The following is a 25859-nucleotide window of genomic DNA, read 5'->3' as shown; positions in this document are numbered from 1 at the left end:
ACTGGAGTTCGATCAAAAATGAAGAGTTAAAGTTTACAGGAGTCAGAATACTAGAACAATTAGAGTACTGCTTTTGATCCAGTAAGGTTCATCATTGCTTCCTATTGTAGTGAGGACTCACTATTAGCTGGGTATGTGGGCTGGTCTAGGCTTGGAGGGAGATAAGAATGAAGTGGAATTAAGTATTACACTTGATATTACTCTGTATCAGTAAGCCCTGCAATGTACATAGGGTTGCCTGCTATCCCAGGTTCTTAGATCTACGTTCATAAAAGGAAAGGCAACTTTTGAGGGGTTAACAATCACTTTAATCAAGCGCATGTGTCATTAAGCACATATATCATTCACCTAGTTCAGGAGAGTCAGCACCTTGAACTTCAAAAGAAAATACAGAGAAATCAAAGATTAACAGACATGGCTTCCTCTGCCTGACTATCAATAGATAGGTATAACTGTCTGACCATAGTTACCAGGGAGGGTAACCCAGTCACTGACTGGGTTTTCCAAGGGGAGAGGGCTGGGGGTGTGTTCCTTAGTGGCTTCCCACAGTCCTTGTCTGGCCAAACAAACACTTTCAGTCAATAAGCCCCAAAATGAAACCTCCACTTCAGAGTCTTTATACACTTTTTAGAGCCAGAGGACATCACATCCCTTAAGAACCAGTGCCTCATTGACAAAAGGCCTGGACTTTCCTACAAATCTTCTCTGGTCGGACAATGAGTGGGAAAGATCATCTTAATCACTTTATTTAGAGGCACCTTTAAGTAAAACAAAAAGAGCAAAAGAGTCTACTTTGCTTGCCCTAATGTACTCCAATCCTGGTAGCATAGAGAAAGTTAAGCATGCAACATTTTGGCAACCTTTGGGGGTATTGAGTTAACCACACAGTCTGTCTCAATCAATTTCTATTTATTCCTTAGGTAAGATAGTCTATGTTAAAGTCTGTTTCCTTATCAGTTTTTTATGTGTCAATTTACAAAAGAGATCAGATTAGAGTTAGTTTGCTCGACCACACAATATCTTTTCTTTGGGTAGCATTACTATAACTTTTACCACTTGCCTTCCAGTCTCTACTCTCCCTCCCATCACAAAAAGAAAAACACAGTGCTTGCAAGAAATAGGCATGTATTTGTTAAAACGAACCCACACATTTGCCATATCCAAAAAGTTGTGTCTTTCTGAATTGTGGATCTATTACCTGTCGAGATGGGAAGCATGCTTCATCATCATTCTTCTGGAATAGTTTGTTATTCATTACATTGATCAGGATTCTTAAGTCTCTCCAAGTTGTTTGGCTTTATAATGTTATTGTTGTATGTATTCTCCCAGTCCTGCTCCTTAGCAGCTACAACTACTAAAGACCTAGAAGAGAAGTTCTTGACATAACAAAGGCAAAGTTCTTGGAAATGTTAAATGATTGAACATCAGAAACTGATATGGTTTTTATCAATGGAAATGACACTAAAGAAGATAGAAAGCCATCTGCCTTGCTGCTGTACCCTATAGATTAATGGGCCCATCTTTTAACTTTTTTATCCTTTTGGTGATGCTGTCTGGCTATACACCCTCAAAAATTAAAGCCACTCTTCACCCATGGCCCTTGGAAGGTGAATAGACTACAGCATAGTACTAAATTCAGAAATTTAGAGGAAGATCCATCTTACCCACCCCCTGCATGTTGGTTGGACCCTCTGTAGGTTTTGTGGGAGGAAATGCATGAGAGTTGAAGATGATGTGAAGGCATAGGCGGGTGTATTTATGTGGAGGAAATCATATAGCCATTGAATTATCTTCTATTACTTCCCTTTATTTACTTTATGGTTTGGCCAAACCACAGCTTAGAAGTTCTCCAGGCTCCTCTTTGGTCTGGAATTCCTGCCCTGGTTATTTTTCTGTTAACTCAGCTAAATGCTACCAGTGAGGTTCTGCTCTACTCCTGTGGTCTGATCCAGACCTCTGCTTTTGAACTTTGTCTTTTTTTTTTTGCCAGGCAATTGGGATTAAGTGACTTGTCCAGGGTCATATACCGTTAGTAAGTATCAAGTGATCAAGTGCCTGAGACTGGATTTGGACTCGGGTCCTCCTGATCACAGAGCCACTGCTCTATCCACTGCATGACCTAGCTGCCTCCAACTTTCTCTTTTCTTGGTACATAACCCAGGAACTCCTTGCCCAAGAATACTGATTTCCCCCAACACTCTCTGCCCCAAACACCCACTGTCCCACTTTGGGCAGACGTTCTTCTCATTGTTCCCTGAATCTGTGACCCTCAACTGGGAATGGACAACAGAGCTACTAGTTGGCACCTGTCCTTATCACAGTGGTTATGGGGCTGGTTTTGGGGTGCCCCAGTATGAGTTTGAGACCCCTTTTTGTCCTGGTGCCAAGTCTCCTTGGGTGCAGGAGCCCCACCCAGCCCCTATTGTCAGCAGACCTCTCTGTAAACCTTCTTTTCTGACCTGAGCCAGACAAAGGACTGTGAGTTTTTCTAAGTTTCTCTGTCAGGATTTGGTCAGGTGCATCTGTTTGGAATAGCTGTTCGGAGCAACTTTTCCTGCTATTTCTCCTAGATGACTCTGTTACCTCCCTTTCCCCTCTTACGTTGTGCCTATAGTACTATTCCAACCCCCCTCCCCCTCCAGTTCTCTTTATCATTTGAATTTCTATCAATCTTGTAAAGCCCAACTAAAATGTTGCTTTCTTCCAGGAAGCTTTCTTTTTCAGACTTCACATGTCATTTTTCTTTAAAACTATCTAATATACTCAGCTATTTGTATTGATTTCTTATCCCTTTATCAGTTTGTAAACCCCTTAAGACTAGGAACCTCACTTGTTTAAAATTAGATAGCCTAATATTTAGTACATATTAGCCTTAAAGACGATTGTTGTATTGCATAATATTTTTCTTTTCCTTGGTTCTCACATTGTACTTTGTAACCATTTTATAGCCTTTTCTACAGGATAGTTTGTTTATGCTTGTTTAATATTTTTTGTATATGCTCGATCTTTTTTCCTAAAATTTAAGCTCCACAGTTCCAACAGTCCTGTTTTAATTTCCTCTGTATATTGTCCATTGACTGGCACAGCATCTTGAACATAAGGACCTTCCATAGTTTCAGATCACAGTGTTCACAGTTAACCATTGTTACAAATTGCTCCAATTGAAAAAAATCCATCAGTTTTCTGAAGATGAATCTCAGTGAATTTCCTAAGGTGGGGAAGGCAATAGACATCCATCGAAGGCTTTTTTTGGGGAAGACTGGCCAGAACTTGCATTGTGCTGAAATAATCACCTCTATACTTTTATGAGTTATTATTATCAGAGAAACCTTAAAAAAAAAATAGAACTCATTTTCAGTTTACAAAGCAGAATATTAATACAGTGCAATTCCCATCTCTTCTTCCCCACGCCCTTCCTAAGAAGCATTTTAGAAGGGATTCCCAGTATCTTTTTTCAACAAGTAAATATGCTTTAAAAATGCTAAGGAAATTGCTCTCCCTGGTACACATAGAGGTAATTTTACTCAGGGTGCTTATGAAAATGACACTTAAGAGAACTACTGTAGGGAAGTAGCAAAAATAATAATTCTGGTTCAAAGATTAGTTAAGCTTAAAAAGTACATATTAAGGAATTGTTTTGTCTCCTTAAAACAGAGGTTCGTAACCTGGGGTCCATGAACTTATTTAAAAAAAACACAACATTTTAACAACTGCATTCCCATATAGTTGGTTCCTTTGTAGTCTTTTTTATTTCATGCATTCAAAAATTCTTTTGGAAGGGATCCATAGGTTTCACCAGACTGCCAAAGGAGTTAAATGACACAAAAAAGGTAAAGAGCCTTCTTAGAAAGCAATATACTGTAATACAAAATAATAAATGCTTGATACAGTGCTTGGTCCTGTATTTTTTCTTGGAGATGCTTAAATACCAAAAGAAATATGAGTGTGTTAATAAATTTCCTCAGATAGCACCTGAATAATCCTGTCTTTATTATTCGTTGTGATGATTACCGTAGAATAACATGTGCTGTGCATTTTACTTGGGGTAGCAGTCCTTAATCGTTTTTGTGTCAAGGACTCCTTTGGTAGTCTGTTGATGCATTTGAACTCCCCAGAATAATGTCTTTTAATACATAAAAATATAACACATAGGCCTATAAAGGAAACCAGTTATATTGAAGTAAAGACTTTTTTTCTTCCTGTTCGAGATTTTGGGCATCCAGAAATCTGTCCTGCAGAGGCCAGGTGAAAAACCTCTGCTCTAGTGCATGAACAGAGTAAAATGGGAGATGTTTTTCATAGAAACAATTCATAATGGAATTTTTCCTATTGGTAAAATCGACTGCAATATTTTTGTTTGGTTGTTTTAATTTAATTGCTGCCATTTTAAGCATTTCTGTTTTTTAACAGGTATCTGTCAGATGAAGGAATTGAAGCCTGCAAAAGTTCTCCTGACAAAGTCAATATAAATGACATCATCCTGATTGCCCTCAATGTAGGTTATATTTATAAATTTTTTTACAAGATTTTTCCAATTAACCTGTTTAATCCAAATACTATAATTAGAATAATGAATCAAAACATGTAGGATTTTGTGATAATAATTACATTAATGTAGTGCTTTAAAGTTTGCAAGGTGCTTTATAAATATTATCTCATTTGATAACTTTAATGGAGAACAATTCTAATTTTTTAACATGTCATTTATTTAATTTGATATCTAACTCTTAAATCTCAGAATATCCAGCTTCACCAGGAATTGCTTGATGTTTCTTGAACATATTTTATGTAGAATCCACTGGCAAGAGGAAAATGTAGCAACTTAATTCTGAACCAGGTGATTAGTTATAGATGTTGTAACATTTATTGTAGATATATAATACGAGTTGAAACTAACTATACCAGTGCCATTTATTTGGAATTTATGTCTAAAAGATGTTCCAGAAAATGCCTCAGGTTTTGATTTCTTCTGAAAATTTCTAGGATATGAAAAGAAAATTTAAAGAATCTCTCTATTTTTTGAGGAGTCTACATTTGCCCTTGTTGGGATTATTTTTGCTGTGTTTTCACAAGTAATGTTCCTGTATCTGTGGGTCATTATCTTTGTGTTTTCAAAAATCAAAAAGCGATAAATGAAATTTGGTAGCAAAATACATAAAAATTATTATTTTTGATTAAAAAAGGTATAATAGAATTTCTGAATATAGAGGAGTAAACTGGCTATAACGTTAAGGTATATAAAATTTAAATAAATGGCATAGGAAGGAAAGATAGAAGGATATTTATTCTTTTATTAAAGATCTTAAGGGAATAAGATTCTGTATTTATTCTTGTCTTTATTTCATAGCATAGCAGTGTTCATATTCATCCTTATCATAACCAAATATCCCATTCTCTCCCCCTTTAAATTGATTTTCTTTTATTCTGTACTTAATTCATATAGTAGTTTCTATTTATTATCTTCTGACTAATAATAAGCAGTAAAAAGCAAAGTTTTGATTCATATCAAGTTTTTATTAAGACATCTTATTTAGTTAATTAATAATTTTAATTCCTGTAATTAAATCCCTATTTTCTGTATGTTCAATCCAATTGCCACTATTTGCTAAGGGCTTTACATGGCAAAAGAGGTCAAAATCAGAGTCTGCATGATGAAGACTGTAGATGGAGAATTCTTTTTATTTCGTATTTACTATGCTGTATGTATACTATGCTGTTAGGTATGTCCTAACATTGCATTTTCTTTTTGGGAATAGTCCTACGCCATTAATTACTGTTCAATATATTTTTTTAATTGGGTGTTTTTTTTTCTCTTTTCTCATTGGTGAAATTTTGTTACCATAAGTTGTTTAAAATTATGAAATATAATTACATGATAATATCCCATTATAATAAGTTCCTTGTTATTCCATAGGTTTTGTTCTGTGCTCTGTGTACATAGTGGTAGGTACTGTATCTCTCATTCCAACATGACTTAGAATATGAATTTCATCTATTATTATTGTATGTGAATTTTACAATGGGTTTATTTGTAAAAATTAACTATTTGAATTGCTAAACTGCTTGTGTGTAATATTTTGAATTAGATCATTGACCTTTAGAAAAGTTAAAGAGTAGAGCTATTTTCTGAAACTCTGATAGCTTTCTTGGAGAAAGAAAAAACAGAATTCGTTTTAAAATCCTGTCCAAAGATTTGTAGAATCTAGCTTCATTTCTCATAGTCAACCTTTTTGGTATATTTCATAGCCTTTCCATGGAGAGAAGTTATTTAAGAAGATATACTCAATACATATTTATTTTCCCTTTGATTTAGCATCTTAAGAAGAAATTTACTCCTTTATTCATGACATAGAATTTAAGTTTAATTTTCCTTTCTGATTCTATTTTAATGATATCCTTTTTATTTTAGACAGATTTGAGAACCATTGGCAAGAAATTCCTCCCCAGTGACATTAATGGCGGAAAGGTGGAAAAGGTAATCTAGAATGCCAAAAATGTGTATTGGAAGGGTTCTGGGGAATCACTTGCAGGATTTAGGGTTTTTTAGCTTTTTTTCCACTCACATCCTTACAACACTGCTTTCATGTGGAAAAATTAGATATAATCTTTTGGTTCCAGAGATCAGATGTAGCTATTTTGCTAGGAAGTTGAAAAGGTGAATTTAAAAGGTGAATTTAAGCATAGTTTTGAAGGAAACAGGAGTTTGTGAGAGGTGGAGGTGAATTCCACGTGCGCTCCAGGTACAAAGAACTGTCAGTTGCAGTGTCCTGTGTAAGGAACAACAGGGCCATTTTGGCAAACTGTAGCATCTGGAAGATGGTGGAGTAGAAAGACACACATACACAGGGTCTCCCCACACAGCCCATAAAATACCTGTAGAGAGGGACTCTCAACAAATTTTGGAGCAGCAGAAGTGGAGAACAACAGAGTGGAGGAGATTTCCAGCCCAGGGTGACCTGAAAGGGCCACGAGAAATGTTGGTTGCACCTGAAGCTGAGGGGAGCGTGGAGCCCAGCCCAGTCTTGGCCATGCAAACAGCCCTCGGGGGCGGAATCTCCAATCACAGCAGCGGTTTGCAGATCCCTCAAGTCACAGGCGCCAAAGGTCAGTGACGGTTTTTTTTCAGCTGGCCAGGAAGGGAGAAGGGCCTTCCCATAGCTCTGGCCTTAGGCAGTGACCACAGAGGCCCCGGGCAGGCGGTACCAGTTCCCTTCTCAGTCCCTACAGCAGCCTGCATCCATTGTTGGATCGTAAAAACCCCTGGGGCACTAAGGAGCTGAATGTTACCTCAGCCCTGTGTAGAGGCCCTGAGGGAGCTGGTCTTTGTCTCACACTGAATGGTGGCCCTGCCCATCCAGCTTATCTGAAAATCAGCCCCCAGTCCTGACTTGGTGGAACTGGAGGCCAGGTGGCTGTGGAGAGGAAACTGGTAAGATTCTGGACACAAAAATCTCTTCCTGCTTCCAGATCAGTGTACATGCTTGATTGTGCCACCTTGGAGGAACTGAGATCTTACAGATCCCCAGAGTATACCCTACTCCTGACAAAGGACCCAAAAGTCAAGTAACTGGTTGGGAAAATGCCCCCCAAAGGGAAAAAAAATAAACACATAGAAGGTTACTTTCTTGGTGAACAGATATCTTCTCCCATCCTTTCAGATGAGGAAGAACAATGCTTACCATCAGGGAAAGACATAAAAGTCAAGGCTTCTGTATCCCAAACATCCAAAATAAATATTCAGTGGCCTCAGGCCATGGAGGAGCTCAAAAAGGATTTTGAAAAATAAGTTAGAGAGGTAGAGGAAAAACTGGGAAGAGAATTGAGTGACATGCAAGCAAAGCATGAAAAACAAGTAAACACCCTGCTAAAGGAGACCCAAAAAAATGCTGAGAAAATACCACCTTTAAAAATAGGCTAACTCAATTGGCAAAGGAGGTTCAAGAAGCCAATGAGGAGAAGAATGCTTTCAAAAGCAGAATTAGCCAAATGGAAAAGGAGATTCAAAAGCTCACTGAAGAAAATAGTTCTTTCAAAATTAGAATGGAACAGATGGAGGCTAATGACTTTATGAGAAACCAAGAAATCACAAAACAAAACCAAAAGGATGAAAAAATGAAAGATAATGTGAAATATCTCATTGGAAAAACAACTGATCTGGAAAATAGATCCAGGAGAGACAATTTAAAAATTATGAGGCTACCTGAAAGCCATGATCAAAAAAAAAGCCTAGACATCATCTTTCACGAAATTATCAAGGAAAACTGCCCTGATATTCTAGAACCAGAGGGCAAAATAAATATTGAAAGAATCCACCGATCACCTCCTGAAAGAGATCCAAAAAGAGAAACTCCTAGGAACATTGTGGCCAAATTCCAGAGTTCCCAGGTCAAGGAGAAAATATTTCAAGCAGCTAGAAAGAAACAATTCAAGTATTGTGGAAATACAGTCAGGATAATACAAGATCTAGCATCCTCTACATTAAGGGATTGAAGGGTGTGGAATATTATGTTCCAGAAGTCAAAGGAATTAGGTCTAAAATCAAGAATCACCTACCCAGCAAAACTGAGTATAATACTTCAGGGAAAAAATGGTCTTTCAATGAAATTGAGGACTTTCAAGCATTCTTGATGAAAAGACCAGAGCTGAAAAGAAAATTTGACTTTCAAACACAAGAATGAAGAGAAGCATGAAAAGGTAAACAGTAAAGAGAAGTCATAAGGGACTTACTAAAGTTGAACTGTTTACATTCCTACATGGAAAGACAATATTTGTAACTCTTGAAAACTTTTTTCAGTATCTAGGTAGTTGGTGGGATTACTCACACACACACACACACACACACACACACACACACACTCACTCACACATACACACACTCACTCACACACATACACACACACATAGAGAGAGAGAGGCAGAGAGCACAGGGTGAATAGAATAGGATGGGATCATATCTTAAAAAAATGAAATTAAGCAGTGAGATAAAAATATATTGGGAGGAGAAAGGGAGAAATGAAATGGCGCAAATTATCTCTCATAAAAGAGGCAAGTAAATGAGTTTTCAGTGGAGGGACAAAGTGGGGAGGTGAGAGAAAAAACGTGAAACTTACTCTCATCAAATTTGACTAAAGGAAGGAATAAAATGCACACTCATTTTGGTATGAAAACCTATATTATAATACAGGAAAGTGGGGGAGAAGGGGATAAGCAAGGCGAGGGAGATGATGGAAGGGAGGACAATGGGAGGAGGGAGCAATTAGAAGTCAACGCTCTTGGGGAGGGACAGGATCCAAAGAGAGAACAGAAGCAATGGGGGGTAGGATAGAATGGAAGGAAATATAATTAGTCTTACACAACACGACTGTTATGGAAGTCATTTGTAAAACTTCACAGATATGACCTATTTTGAATTGCTTGCCTTCCCAAAGGGGATGGGTGGGGAGGGAGGGATGAAGAGAAGTTGGAACTCAAACTTTTAGGAATAACTGTGGAGTATTGTTCTTGCAACTAGGAAATAAGAAATGCAGGTAATGGGGTATAGAAAGTTATCTTGCCCTACAGGACAAAAGAGAAGATGGGGATAAGGGAAGGGAGAGATGTTAGAAGGGAGGACAGATTGGTGATAGGGGTAATTAGAATGCTCAGCATTCTGAGGTGGGGGGAGGGGAGAAATGGGGAGAAAATTTGGAACCCAAAATTTTGTGGAAATGAATGTTGAAAACTTAAGTAAATTTAAAAAGAAAAAAAAAGACTGTAGCATCTGGAAAAGGGTATACAGTATGTAATAAATTTGGAAAGGAAGTTTTGTCATAGGTTGTAGAGGGCTTTAAAAGCCAAAGCAAGGAATTTTTATTTGACCCTAGAGGCAGTTGAGGGATCCTTTGTAGTTTATTGTGTAGAGGGCTGACATGGTCAGATTTCAGTCAAATCACTTTGGCAGCTGTGTGTTGGATGGATTAGAGAAAGGAGAGGATTAAATCAGGGAGACCAAGGAGGCTGTTGAAGTAGTTCAGGTGAAAAAGTGATGAAATCCTAAATTAGGGTGGCAATAGTGTGAATAATGAAAAGGAAACACATACAAGTGATATTGTGTTAAATTAATGTGTAATATTATGTATTATATTAATTACTAGTCTTATTATTCTACTAGTATATAAGGGCAGGAACTACTTTATCTAAATCTTTGTATCTTCTTGAATAGTATACTACACACGTAAGTACTAAATGTTTGTTAGATGAATAAATTAAAATATGCTAATAGTCAAAATATGTTACAGACTATTAAGGTTTTGTAATTGTGCCTTCTAGTTTTCATTGATCTGTTATGAGATCTCTTATTTGTGAATATAATAACATAAGAAAGTAAGAAAATAGAAGAGAACATTGGAGTAAAGCTGTTAGTACATTGCAAATGATGTCCTTTCCACTCTGCCTACTTTGGAGAATTGAAAATCTTTGTTGTTGTTGCTGTAGTCTTGCCTTTTTTTCCTTTTTGATTGTGTCTCATGTTATGATACCAATAAAATCCTTTCATTTATGTATTTTGAATATCCTTACTTATGTACATACTATCTTTTTCCATTAGAGCGTAAAGTCTTTGAGGTTAGGGGCTTCTTTTTATTTTCCTTCACATTCCCAGACTAGTGCCTGACACATCATGAGTATTTAGTGAATGCTGATTGATTCTTTGATTTCTTAAATTTCATTTTTATGTCATTTGGACATTTGTACAAAACAATTCCAACTAAAAACTTCCACATATGCCATTGTTTTATGTTTTGACCTTTTGAGTTTATCAGTCATCAATCAAGAAATTACTAAAGCTAGAACAGGATAAAGATAGGGACTAGATCTGTTATTTATTAGTGTAGGTGAGATGAGAGAATTCCTTTTACCTATGTTGAAGTATTTTAAGATGAGGAAATTGAAGCTCAGAGAGATAAAATTACTTGTCCAGAGTCACTGAGCTAATAAAAACTAAGCTAGACTGTGACCCACATCTTTTGACTCTTTCCAAAGCTCCAGGCTGCTTTTGTGTACCACTGTTTACAAAGAATACTCTATGTTTGTGTGGTGTGGTAGAGGTTCAGGCTGGCACTTCTGCACGTCATAAATTTAGTTACCTTCAGCACTGAGAAGCCAAGCTAACCTACCCAGGGTCATACAGCCAGTATGTGCCAGAGGGGAGCCTTGTGCCTGGTCTTCTAATGCTTTGACACTAAAACTAGCTGTCCATTATGCCACACTGCCTCTTAGTATTAAATTTCAGTAAAATATGACAGTGTGTCTAACTTAAATGAAGCATTTCTAAGTTTTTCATTTTGTGAGGTTGTATCTTAAACATAGCATCTTTATCATTTCTATACTCAAACCAAAGAAGTTATTGCACCTTAGCTTTAGGGTGAAGGAGGGAAGAGTTGGGTGGGGTGTCTTACAGTTTTGTTTGGCTTTAATTTGTACCAAAAAGGCTGCTGTGGTGGAGCATGTATATAGTTCTCATATACTAAAATGTTGGTTTATTTTCCACAGAATGGTTGATTGAGCTGGAAGATACTTTGAGAAGTCATGTAACCTATTAATTGAAGTTCAGGCATATAAGAACATAACCTATTGTTAACGATACCTAGAGAAATTTAACAACATTGAACATTATGAAACTTGAATTATATTTTACCTAAATTCCTTATGTTGCAATTTAAAGTATATTATCTCCTGTTTTATCTTTGGGGGAGATGAAGAGCAGCAGATTACTTTTTTTTATAAAATAACTCTTTATATACTTTGATAATTCTGTCCATATTCCAAGCATTTTCTTTTCTAAATTAATTAAACCTAGCTCCTTGAATTTGAACTTACATTTATTTTAGAGCCTTTAAAGTTCACTCCATTCTCAGCATTTCTGACAGATTGTGGACTTTCTCAGCATACATCTAGAGAAGGTATAACTGTGATTAATTGTATCTATTATATTCAGTAATCAAAGTGTTTACATCCGATAGTGCTACTATCAGATTGATTAAGTAAATCTTAATGCATCCTAGTGTTTGCTTTCTTTTTTTTTTAATATTAATTTTATTTATTTTGGGGGTTCTACAATCACTACCATATAACTTAGATTTTTTTTTCCCCTACCTATTCCACACCTCCCCCCTCCTTTCCCAAGATAGCATATAATTCTATATAGGATCTACACATACATTCCTATTAAATACATTTTCACTATAGTCATGCTATGTAGAAGAACTAAAATGAATGGGAGAAATCATATAACAAACCAAAACATAATACACACAAAAAAATGATCTGCTACATTTTGTGATTGACTTCCATAGTTCTTTCTCTGGATGTGGAAGGCATTTTGTCTTAGAAGACCATCGAGAATTTTTTTTTTTTAAACTCCTTGCATTGCTATGAAGTTCCAAGTCTACCAGAAAAAACTCTCGCACTGTGGTCGTTGCTGTGCACAGAGTTCTCCTGGTTCTGCTCCTTTGACTCAGCATCAGACCATATAAGTCTTTCCCGGCCTCCCTGAAGTCTTCTTGTTCATCATTTCTTATGGCACAGTAGTACTCCATTATATTCATATACCACAACTTATTCAGCCATTCCCCAATTGATGGGCATCCCCTTGATTTCCAGTTTTTGGCCACTACAAAGAGTGCTGCTATAAATATTTTTGTACATGTGGGACCCTTTCCCATTTTTATGATCTCTTGGGGATACAGTCCTAGAAGTGATATTGCTGGGTCAGAGGGTATGCACATTTTTGTAGCCCTTTGGGCATAGTTCCAAATTGCTCTCCAGAATGGTTGGATGAGCTCACTGCTCCACCAACAATGAATTAGTGTTCCAACTCTCCCACATCCTCTCTAACATTTTATCATGTTCCTGTTCTGTCATGTTTGCCAATCTGATGGGTGTGATGTGGTACCTCAGAGTTGTTTTGATTTGCGTCTCTCTAATCAGTAGTGATTTAGAGCATTTTTTCATATGATTGTAGATATCTTTAATTTCTTCCTCTGAAAATTTCCTGTTCATATCCTTTGACCATTTATCAGTTGGGGAATAGTGTTTGCTTTCTTGACATCAGTACTATACTGTCTGGTTCATGTGTACTAAACTGTATCTTTTTAAATGCCCTTTTTACTACTGTTTAGGTAAAATACCCTTACTTAAGAAACAGGCAATGGAAAGTAATGGAGAATTTTATTAACATAAATTTAAACTGCTTTGAACATAATTTTTGCTCCTTTAAAGTTTGTCCCTTGCAACACTATTTTCTTCATCAAGTATGATCCTATAATTATTGCTATTAACAGTGAGAATGTTCTGGAAAAAAGTTTTTCTACACATATTGTAAAGTGCTCTGTGAGATCCACTCATTTTTCAGACATTCTTTTTTATTGACTTAACTTAATATGTCTAAATATTAAGTTAGAGAAAAGCTGGTTTGTCTTGTATTACCTGATAACTTCAAGTTAATAATAATATTGATACATTTGTGTGTGTGTGTGTGTGTGTGTGTGTGTGTGTGTGTGTGTGTGTGTGTGTGTGTAATTTTTAGGTTTTCTAGGTTTGATTTTTTTTTTTTTTTGGCAAAAGTACATCAAAGTAGGCATTTCAAATGTTACGATCATTTTACAAATGAGGAAACTGAAGCTTTTAAAGTTGCCACTTAAATTTATCCATTATGTTGAGGGTCTCTAACTTGAACCTAAGTCTTGTCACTAAACCTCAGATTTAAGGATGTTTTAGGATAGGTGCATAGTTGGTGCTCAGTAAATATTTCTTAAATTGAATTATACTAATTATACTAAATTGATTTATTTACAGCAGTTTCTTCACATGTAACATGAGGGAGTTAGACTAGGCGCTTGCCTCTTTTAGGTCTAAAATTCTCTGTGTGTGAGACTGCTCTAGAAAGGTGTGATATGTTTAATTCTACAGTACATTATAAACCTTGGTTGATCTTGGAAAGAAGATGGTTCAAATTCTTGGAGTATGAACACAGGCAAGGAAAAATTTTATTTACTCCAGATGGTAATTGATAGTAGAGGAGTAGTCTCAGAGTTAAAGAGGTGTTATAACTTCTCAAGTCTAATTCCTAGTCTTTGTAGTCCTTAAGCCTCCAGGCTGGCCTCAGACATTTAGCACCTCTTTGACCCTGGGCAATCACTTAACCCTGTTTGCCTCCTGAGGTTCCTCATCTATAAAATGAGCTGGAGAGGGAAATGTCAAATTACTCTAGTATCTATGCCAAGAAAACCCCAAATGAGGTCACAAAGAGTCAGACGTGACTGAAACAAATGAACAATTAACTCACTATCTCACTCACCAGTAGCTCTTCCAAATCTTTTACATTTACATGGCTGTTTCTTCTCTCACCCTCTCAGCTGAGAACTTTGCTGAGTGATTCATATTATATTCATTGGAAAAACTGAAGCCATTGGCCTAGAGCTTCCTCTTCTCTCCTCAGCTCACATCACCTGGATATTTCTACTACTCTCTCCACCACTATCTCACATGATGAGAGGTGGACCTTTTCCTTGGTAAAGCTAACTGCTCTGCATTCTCATTCTGTCTTGTCATCTCCAACAAATAACCTACTCTGTCATCCCTATTTTCTTACTTATCTTTAATCTTTCCTTGTCTACTGACTGCTTCCCTACTACCTATAAACATGTCCTTATCTACCCTGTCCTCAGAAAATTCACTTGATCCATCTGTCCCTGCTTACTATCTTATTATTTTCCCTTGCCTTTTGTGGCTAAACTCTCTGAGAAGTCTGTCCATAATAGGTGCCTCCACTTCCTTTTCTCTCACTCTTCTTAACTTTTCTGTAGTCTGTCTTCAGACCACATCCTTCAATTGAAACTACTCTCTTCAAAATTACTAATGATCTTTTAAGAATGGCCTTTTCTTCATTCTCATTCTTCTTTACCTCCCTGTAGCCTTTGACACTGCTAACCATCCTCTTCTTGATACTCTTATAGCTTAATCTTTGTTATGCTTTTCTTATACAGTTTCTTGCCAACCTGTCTGACTACTCCTCAGTTTTCTTTTCTAGAATTTCCTATGTATCATGCTTCTTAAATGTGATTGTCTCCCAGGATACTGCCCTGGGACCTCTTCTCTTCTCCCTCTATACTATTTCATTTAGTTATCTCATCAGCTCCCATAGATTCAATTTATCACCTCTGTGCTGATGATTCTGAAATCTACTTTTCCAGCCCTAACCACTCTGCTGACCTCCAGTCTTGTGTCTCCAGTTGCTATTAAACATTTCAAACTGGATGTCCTGTAGACATGTTAAACTCAACTTGTTCCAAACTGAACTCATTTTTCTCAAATTTTTCCCCATTCCAAACTTATTTGTTACTGTTGAGTGCCACCATCTTCCCTGTTACCCTGGCCTGCAACTTAGGTGTTATTCTCCATTCCTCACTCTAATTTACCTCCCATATACAATCTGTTGCTACAGCCTGTTGATTTTAAGTTCATAACATCTTTCTCACATATGTCCCTTCTCTTCTCTGACACTGCCACTACCCTGGTGCCATTCCTGCTCATCTCATGCCTAGACTATTAGAATAGACTATTGTTTGGTCAGCCTACTTGAGGTCTCTTCCCATGGTAGTCTATGTCTACTCAGTTGTCAAAGTGATCTTCTTAAATCTCAGGATTGACCAAGTTGCCCCACCTAATCAGTAAGCTCCAGTGGCGCCCTTTAACCTCCAGGATCAAACATAAAATCCCTTGCTGTTGGAGACCTCCATCACTTCTAGACCACCTTCTAGTACTTTCACTCTTTACCCTCTACCCCAGTTTGTCCCCATACTCTTTGATCCAGTGACACTGGCCTTCTTACTGTTCCTTGAACAAGACCCTCCATATCCTGACTCTGGACATTTTCACTGGCAGTGTCTCATGCAGGGAATATTCTCCCTCCTTATCTCTGCCTCCTGGCTTCCCTGGCTTTAAGTCCCAGCTAAAATTCCATCTTCTTCAAGAAGCCTTTCCTTTTCTATTTTAATTTTAGTGCCTTCTCTGTTTTAATTACTTCCAGTTTATCCTGGATATAGCTTATTTGTTTAGTTATTTACATATGGTTTTCCCCGTTAGATTGGGAGCTCCTTGTTTGTCTTTGTGCTGCCGGAACTCAGCACAGTGCCTGGCCTATAGCAGACATAATAAATGTTAACTGACTGACCAAATATCCTTAAAAAGCAGCTTATTCTATTGAGGTACAGATTTAATTTATAGTATATTTCCCTTTACTCTAGTTCTTTCCTCTACAATCATTACTAAAGAAATTTGTTCTTTCTTCCACATGATTCCCTTTTGTGTACTTGCAGGTATCCGTCATACTTCTTGTCTTCTCATCACCAGTTATAATTATTACAGTGAAGGTGTATTTGTATTTTTCTTTTATAAACTGCCAACATGAGAAACCACATAAGTTGCTGAATTAAAAAAAAACAACTCATAGTAGTTTCATATTTAAATGTTATAAAAAGAGATCTAGATAGAAGGAAGATTATTGTGAGGAGAGCATTTGAATATGATTATAAGCATGGTAAAAATACTTAAGAAGACTTGACAACTTAGGATGCTGTATTATTTGCTTTATGAATTTATAGTTTTGTTTAATGCAGGGATTCTTAGACTTTTTGTTATCTTTAGCAGTCTGATAAAGCCTATACACATTTTCTCAGAATAATGTTTTTAAATGCATAAAACAAAACAGGTGTTATTACAAAAGAAACCAATTACATTGAAACAATTACCAAATGTTTTTTTAAAAGTTCATGTTAACAATCCTTGACTTAAGATATAAAAGTTATAAACAATATTGAGTAACCACAAATAAGTAATATGAAAACAATCATACCAGAATATTTAATATAATTTTTAAAGTAATATTATTTCAGTATCATGACTCAGGCTTCTTAACAGTAAGTGTCCTAACCAAAGTGAACTGTTGGTTTTTTAAAAAAGGATTTTATTTGAAAGTATTTTATGACGAACAGATAATGTGAAGAAATTTGGGAATTTAAGTATTTAAAAAGAATCTTCACAGTACTGAGGGTATTTAGTCCACTTGTGTAAGAATCGTCCTACACTGCTAATATGGACCTAAGTTCATCATGAGAAGTTATTGTAACATACCTTTTGTTCTCAAAGTATGAACATTACCAGTATTAACCACAAGATGGCTTTGCTGTCTTAAAATTCAAAATTAGTACACTTAGTCTAAAGACATTTTTGTGAGTTTGTTTAAAGAAGTCATAAAAAAATTCTTGTATACTTTTGAAAAAGTCCTGTGAATTTAAGTTGCCACAAGCTTCTGTTTCTTTATTCCTTGTATCAGAATAGCATGATTTCTCTAGTTTTCACCTTAATGAAATGTTGAACATGTTTTCATTGAATATATTTGAGCATTAACAAGTTGTAGCTACCAATTAGTTTAATTACCAATAATTATTGTTTTAGTAGCATTTATGTGTAGTTTTTAACAGTGTCTTGTACATCATAGGTGCTCAGTATTTTGTTGATCAAAATTTAAAAACTAACTTTCACAAAGTAACTTGCAGATTTTTAATCAAACGGAACGTTAAAGAACTGATGCCTGATGCCTTTTAAAAAATAGCATTTTACCATTGACAGCATACCTTCCATACATTTTCTCATTTTCACAGCAGTCCTCTGATGTGTTTAATAGGTAATTATTGTTTCTATTTGACAGATATGGAAACTCTGGCCCTTGACCTCACAGTTATTGAGTGACCAGATTTTTTTTGACTCCAAGTCTCTTACTATACTGTGACGCCTCTCAGTTGGGAAAGACAATACCACTGGTTGGGATTCCCTCATGATTTCTTCCCTTTTTACTAGCTGTACCATCCTTGAAGATGAACCTAATATGTATTTTGCTTTAGAATGTTGCTGCCTCTAAAAAAAACACACAACAACTTTTGTGGAGTTATAGATGTATAAAGACCCAAAATCATGTTGGTCTGTTCTCAGTACCTGGTATAATTGCTTATTCTTAAAATTCTGAGGGGTCAGAGAATTCCATGGTTTCTTTCAGACAGCATTTTTCATCATCTCATTAATTTTAGAGTAAGAAAACCTCACTTTGCTCTTGTTTGGCCCAAAATCTCTTGAAGCTTCTTCAAGTCTTTTCTCAAAAAATATTTCTCTAATCGTTACCTGCCTGCTCCTTGGCTCCTGTTTATTATTTACTGCACCAGTCTCCTGTCTTATTCTAATGGAGTTATGAAGCATCAAGGAGAGTCAGTAGTGGAGTACTAGAGTACAGAAGGGTGGCAGCTGCTGACTGGACCATTATTGCTACTGGGACATCTCCTTGTTTCTGATGTAATCTTCAAACATTTGCTGACATATCACTATGATTGGCCTGACCATATCAGCTGTTTGTTTTCTCTGAAGTCTGGTATAAAAGTGTTAAGTGAGTCCAGAGTAAATCATGAGATCAACAGAATCTTAAACTTCACAGTTCATTGAGTTCCAAAGTGTGTCTAACAATGCTAAGTTATTAGGATACAAAGACATCAAAGCAGTCCATACTCTTAGGTACCTTATAGTTTCACTGGCATCTCTACATAATGCAGTACAACTCTTTACTTTCTGTAGACTTGGCTTGAGTCAAAATTCCTTCCATTTCTACTTATGAATTTTGTTGGGTTCAGTAAGGGAGAACATGCTTATGATGTATTTTGGTCTAGATTAGAGTCAGAATATTGAACAGATTAGCCTGGAAATAGTAAGAAGAATAAGAAATGTAAAGTAGTACTTATATCATGTAGTATTTTGAATATAGCAATATGTAGACATAATTTCATATGATTTGCTATTTCACAAATGCTAGTTTTCTCTTCCCGGTTATTTTGTAAGTTCTTTGAGGGTGGTGGTAACATTTTTATGCACTTTCTGCTTATAATTCTTAGTGTAGATTGCATCTATTTTACATGCTTAATGAAAACTTGTTGGTTGATTTTATTCTTTTGTGAAGGTTATTGCAGAAAGTGAGAGTTCTGCTTTTTATGGGAACGTTCAGTGGGATCCTAGGAACAAGAATGATATGTTTTCTCCCCTCTTAAATCGTCACAGCTCCCACACCCCTCCCTCTGTAAAAAGGTCAGAAAAGATGATAGGGGACTTAAAATCTTCTTGTAGGTCCAGAGGAGCCTATAACAGTCAACCAGAGCTAAGTAGGTCAAGTTGTACCAGTAGAAATAGAAAGCAAGATGACTTTTAGTTATCATCATCTTCAACTTAGTTTTAGTTAACTTATGATTTGTATAATATTACTAATGAAGGCAGCTTGTCATTTCTACTTTGAGAAACATAGTAGAAAGTGAAATGGTTCATTTTCAAAATCATTACAGAAGTACTTTATGATTTATATATTAATAGGTAATTATGTATGCTATGACCATGCACATACAAATAAGAAATAAGTATAAACATAGAAAAGTTTGTGGAATATTCACTTTATCATATACTCAGCTGTCATTTCAGATAATTACGTTTTTGGCCCTTATATGGCAATGCCTATTTTAATAAAGCTTGGATAAGAAAATTTTAAAAGGTGTTAGAACAAATTTCCCATGTTTAGCTTTCTTCTTTTCTTCAAATAGCTAGTAGTTTAGAGGTAATTTATGCTACTAAAATTATATTTTTAAAAATCTGATTTTTTTTAAGTTAAAAAGTAGAGGCTGTATAAAATTATTTGCTTTCTTCTCCTCTTGGATATTTTCTGTAACCCTGAATTGGTGGCTAAATAGATATAATATTAATGTATCTTGAGGAAGGCAATTTGTAAAACTTTGGGTCATACTCACCTAGGGGAACTTTAAAATAAATGAGTATGTCATTTCACATTGCTTTTGTTATATGTTGAAGTTGTAAATTAATTTATGATGCACAGGCGTAAAGGAAGTATAAAAAAGAATAATAAAGGAATTAAGAATAACGATAGAACATTTTCTGTCAATGTACTTAAAATGTATACTGTCTTACAGTGTTGATGAAAAAAGTACTTTCTTTAGAGAGGATCCTTCCAGTCTGTGATAAAAAAAATTTTTTTCCGGAGAAATAAGACAAATTATAGTCATTTCCTGAATATTATATTATCCTGTTTCATAAATGTTTATTAGAAAACCAGTTACTACTTTAATTGTATTTTATTTTTTGGTTTGATAGAAATGGACAGCCTGTGAGAAAGTAAATTTCTTTCTGACTCCATCTCAAGAAATGAAAAACTAAATTTAAAAACATTTATAACTACAAACTTCTATGAATCCGCTGTTGTTCAGATAAATTGAACTCAGGAAAGCTGAAATTCTTCGCTAACAGAGAATAGTAATCTTCAGTTTTACCAGAAGAGGGTGTGTTTAGATCTTTGTGTGTTCGGAGGAAAAGTGTTCCATCTTTGCAAGTAACTGTACTACTACAACGCTCTTTGAAAGCATAAAGTGCTTTAGAGACCAGAATTTCATATAATAAATAAATAAATATCAGAAGTAAAGCACTTGCAACCTGAAATTCTAAAGTCTTCTCTTAGTATCTTTTCATCTCTCCTCAAATAACCCTCTTCCCAAAGATTTTATTCTTCTTATTACTTTCTAAAAATGGAATTGGGCTCATGTGTACCTGAGAAGGATGCCTGGTTTTTAAAAGACCTTTTTCAAGAAGACATGTCTCTTAAAACATAAAGCTACCAAAGTACAGCTGATGTCTCTGATCTGATTTCAGATTTTTCTCTGATGAATTGAATCTCAACAGTGTGGTACTCAAAAATGTTACAAAAGAAAAGGAATCACTAAAAATGAGAATATTATTTTCACAAGTAATTCTTTTTCCTTTGTCTTTACAGCTTTTAGGCCCGTGTGTCCTACAGATTCAAAAAATCCGCAATGTTGCTGCCCCAAAGGATAATGAAGAGTCTCCAGGTGCACCAAGGATGCTGCGCTTGCAGATGACTGATGGCCATATAAGTTGCACAGCTGTAGAATTTAATTATATGTCAAAAATTAGGTGAGTGACATTTGTAAATTTGTGTTTTGGGTTTTTAAAGTTGATGCTTGATTTCCAGAATTTGAAGGCTTTGGGATTACACAGAAGCCTCATGCCTATATATCATGAATCTTCAAGAAAAGATTGGAATTATTCTCCCACATTTGTGGGAAGAATAAATAATATCACCAAAAATCTGAAATAGATAATATCTTAAGAAAGAGTAAAATACTGGTTGCTTATCTGTTGTTTCTTAATCTTCTGTTTATAGTTAGATTCTTAACTTCGTAGAGAAGTGTTATGTGCAAAATAGGCTGCTTTTTAGGAGTTTTAGAAGATAATTGTTTGAGCTTAGAGAATGAACTTTTGAAAAAACGAAGTACTTTTCCCCCTTCAGAAGATATTTGTAATTGTGCTAGGGATATTGATGGTTATATATAGAAACTAACAATGATTAAATTTTGCTTCAGAATTAATAGTACAAACAGAAATTTTAGGTGCTCCCTATGAAAATGCTGACTCTCTATTATAACCATAGCTGTTAGACTTCTAGAGAGGGTTAAATTGCCACTGATAGCTGGCACAGTAGATTGGAGATTGCATGACATAGTAGAAGGAGCCCCAGGAGTAACTAGACTTCTTTTCAAGTCCTGGTTCTGTCAGACATGTCACCTTGGTCAAGACATTTCAGATTAAGGTCTAACTTATTCAATAAGTAACTAATAAACATGAAATACCTACTGTGTGCCAGGCACTGTACTCAGTACTGACCATACAGAATGAGGCAAAGGACAGCCCTTGCCCTCATGGAGCTTGTAGTCTAATGGGGGGAGACAACAGTCAAACAAATATGTGTAGAACAGGCTACATGGGATAAAAACGAAATAATTAAAGGAGGGAAAACACTTAGAATTAAGGTGGTGTAGGGAAGCCCTTCTGTAAAAAAGGGCAGAATTTTAGTTGGGACTTGAAGGAAGCCAGGGAGGTCAGTAGTTGGAATGGAGGAGAGAGAGTATTGTAGGCATGGGGGACAGCCAGAGAAAATTGCCTGAACCAAGAAGTAGAGTGTCTTGTTCAGGTAATTCCCAGGAAGCCAGTGTCACCGCATCAAAGAGTAAGTGCTAAGGGTATAAGGTGTAAGAAGTCTGGAAAGGTAGGAGGAGGCTAGGTCATGAAGGGCTTTGCATGCCAAATGGCATTTTGTATTTGCTTCTGGAGGCAATAGGAAACCACAGGAGTTTATTGAGTAGGGTGGTGACAAGATTGGACCTGCATTTTAGGAGAATCATTTTAGTGGCTGAATGAGGATAGACTGGAGTGGGGAGAGTGAGGCAGGTTGACCTACCAGTAGGCTATTGCAGTAATCCAGGAGCAAGGTGATGAGAGCCTTCACCACAGTGGTGACCATGTCAAGAGAAGAAAACGGGGCACATTCAAGAGAAGTTACAAAGTTGAAATCAATAGTCTTGACAACAGTTTGGATATGGGACAGTGAGAGATGGTGAGGAATTCAAAATGACTCTTAGCTTATGAGCTTGAGGGACTGGGAGGATGGTGTTGTACTTTAAAGTAATAGAGAAAGTAGGAGGCAGGTAGGGTTTAGTAGGAAAGATAATAAATTCAGTTTTGAACATTTTGAGCTTAAGGTATCTCCTGGATATCCAGTTGAAGATATCTGAAGGGCAGTTTGAAGATATCTGAAAGGAAGTGAGAGATTGGTGGTCAACAGAGACTTTAGGGAAGGATTGGTAGATTTGAGAATTAGGACAAGGAGATAGTTATGAAATCCATGAGAGTTGATGAAATTACCAAGTGAAATAGTATAAAAAGAGAAGAGAAGGGTGTCCAGAATAGAGTTCTGAGGGATAACTATTGTTAGAGAGCATGATCTGTAGGAGAATCCAGCAAAGGAGAAAGAGAAAGAGGATAGGAGGAGAACCAGGATAGCAGATAGGGGGAGAACCAGGAAAGAGTGGTGTCCTGAAAACCTAGAAGAAGAGAATATTAAGGAGGAGAGAGTGACCAACAGTGTCAGAAGCTACAGAGAGGTCAAGGAAGACTGTGAAAAGACCACTGGATTTGGCAACTAAGAGATCATTAGCAGCTTTGAGAGAACTATGGGGGATTTGAGAAGGGATGAAAAGGTTTGGAAGAGCTGCTGTGGAATCTGTGATAGTGAGTGGATAAAGGAGGTATAGTGGGATTGTCTATTATCAGTGGGGGCCCAGTTCAGGTAATATAAATTTGAAATGGACCCAGTTAGAATGGTTGTGCAATTTTCTCCATTGTCCTTTTAGCAGTATGTGTGTAAATGTGAATGGTAAGAGTGATATAAGGCTAAAACCTGACTGGGTATAATTGGTGAGATGATAAGGGGGCTTACTAAGGAATTCACCAAGGAATCAAGGTGGGGAGGAAAGAGTGGCTAGTGTAGGAGAGATAGCCTGTGAGAGAATTGAGGGGTCAAAGGATTAGAGGTCATGTTCAGGATGAAGAATAGGATTATAAAAGGGTAGGCAGAGGGAGAGATGAAATAGATTTATTGGATAAGGGAATTTCAGAATTTTTGAACATAAAGGCGTTAGAGTGTGTGGCTCAGGTGTGGAGGAGTATCTCATGAGAAAAGAGTAGCTCAAGGAGTAGTTAGGGTTTTTGAGGGAGAATCTACTTGTATGTTGAAGTTTCTTAGATAGTGACAGGAGTTGATGAGAGAGACATTGCAAACCAGGTATTGAACTCGTTGAGGAAGAAAGGGGAGTTATCTGGGAGTCTGTATTTTGGTTGGATGATACATATGAATAACATGAACCTCAAAGGAAGAAAGGTTACTGAATAATGGAGAAAAGGGGAGAACATGGAAGTGGCAATTTGAAGCAAGGAGTGTTTCAGCTCTTCTGCACCGAGCCAGAGAATGTTAGTGCAGGTACAGTCAACACTGGAAAGGGTGGCCAGTAGTCTTGTCAGCAAGGGAAAGCCAGGTTTCAGTAAGAGCTAATAGATGGAGAAAGTAGAGGAATGGATTGGATATGAAGCAGAGTTTGTTGTCTATTGAACAGAGGGTACAATGGAAAGGCTGGGTGGAGTTAACATGAAAGTTTAGGATGGGAGGGTTGGGAAGTATGGGAATGAGAAATTGAGTGATAGGGGGTGTAGAATGAGGTTTGGATGATGATCTACAGGAGTTCAAGTCATTGGGATGTGATGGGTATGACCAGATGTGAGAATTTTCATTCTTGAGTGGAGAGTGGCACTCTTGTACCTTCAAAAGAGAAGCACAGCAGAATATGAGAGACCTGAAGTCGAAGGGAGGGTTGCTCTTCTTTGCACTAAAAGTTCCCCATATCCCACTTGGGAGATGGTGCTGGCAGCAGGAGGTGGCAGATGCCTTATGCTGGTACAGATGGAAGTGATTGCTTTAAGACATATGGAAGAAGCCCAGTTTGGCCCCTCAGCCTGCAGCCTTTCCTTAGGAGACATGCTGGGCTCAGCTGGAGAGGGAAGGAGGAGAACATCAGATGTCTGAGGTGTGAAATCTTGTCACCAGAGGAGTCTGGCTGTGAGGTTACAGCAGGAAGTTGGACTATAGGATCTTTTTATTCAGTTTATCTCTAACATTCTTTGGTCCCTTGTACCTAGTGTGCTCTTCAGAATTCAAAAAATCCTTTTGATCTAGCGTATTTCCAGAGATAATAGTATAATTAGACTTTGGCATCTGAGATTCTAACATTATTATCAACTCATAGACCATTTTCCTTGTTCCTTTTTCCAACTTAACTGGAAGCACCCAACCATGCCAGCTTAGAACTGAGCCAAGTACTGCAGAGTACAGGGAAGATAGCTCCTTCATGAGCACGTGTTTCCTTTGACTAGCCCTGTGATTCAGGTTTGCCGAGCAGTTTCCTACCTTGTTTTGTGGTCTGTAATTGTCCTTTAAATGGTACTGATGAGTGATAACTTAGATCCTTGACCAAGTACTCTCTACACTTCTCAGTAAGACAGAGGAGTCACTTTTTATATCTAGAAGAAAAAGCTCTTTAAATAGGTTTCCTAACACCTTAGAACTTATTTTCCTTTCTTTACAGAGTATCATCCCTACCACACACCTGTGCTTAGGGTCTAGAAGTTGCTCTTATTACCTTTTTTCTCTTCTTTTTCATTAAGGCTTACAGAATCCTAACTAAAGAATATCAGATTTGAAAAGGATCTGCAAGTTATCTAGTTCAGCCTATACCTGAATAGGAATTTTTTTCTACAGCATTCCCAAGAAGTCTCTGCTTGAAGACTGCCAGTGATGGAGGACTCCACATCCTGAAGGAGCCTGTTCCACTTTTGGACAGATCTCATTGTTAGAAAGTTTGTTCCTACATCAAGCTTAACTCTGTCCTTGCAATTTCAATCTATTTCCCTTATTTCTCTCCCTTTGCAGTAAGTAGAACAAATTTTAATCTTTTTCATGAGACCACTTCAGATATTTGAAGATAGGTATCATCTCCCAAGTGGAATGTGGAGAACTTTTAGTGCAAAGAAGAGCAGCCCTCCCTTTGACTTCAGGTCTCCCATATTCTTCTGTGCTTGTCTTTTGAAGGTACAAGAGTGCCGCTTTTCACTCAAAAATGAACATTCTTACACCTGGTCATACCCATCACATCCCTGTGACTCTAACCTTAGACTTTCCTCTTAGTCTTCACTTTTTTGGAATGAACAAATCTAGGTCCTTCATTTTTCTCTTGTCTTGCTTTAGATAAAGCAGATGAGTCAGGAAATAAAGAAGTAGATTTAGAGTCTTGAAGACCTGAGTTTCAATTTGGTATTGGACA

General features: G+C 36.8%; 1 protein-coding gene across 1 annotated transcript in view; it reads left to right on the top strand.

The window, feature by feature from the left end:
- Positions 1-25859, top strand: part of TDRD3 (tudor domain containing 3) — a 185020-nt gene that overhangs the window by 39645 nt on the left and 119516 nt on the right. Inside the window, exons 2-4 of the mRNA XM_072617065.1 lie at positions 4411-4495; positions 6410-6475; positions 20903-21063. Coding sequence (XP_072473166.1) covers positions 4411-4495; positions 6410-6475; positions 20903-21063 — 312 coding nt within the window. The remainder of the gene's footprint in view (positions 1-4410; positions 4496-6409; positions 6476-20902; positions 21064-25859) is intronic.

This window comes from Notamacropus eugenii, chromosome 6 (assembly GCF_028372415.1).
Source record: "Notamacropus eugenii isolate mMacEug1 chromosome 6, mMacEug1.pri_v2, whole genome shotgun sequence".
In the NCBI taxonomy this organism is placed as follows: domain Eukaryota; kingdom Metazoa; phylum Chordata; class Mammalia; order Diprotodontia; family Macropodidae; genus Notamacropus; species Notamacropus eugenii.
The sequence above is the reverse complement of the archived record's forward strand: the minus strand, read 5'-3'. Positions and strand labels throughout refer to the sequence as shown.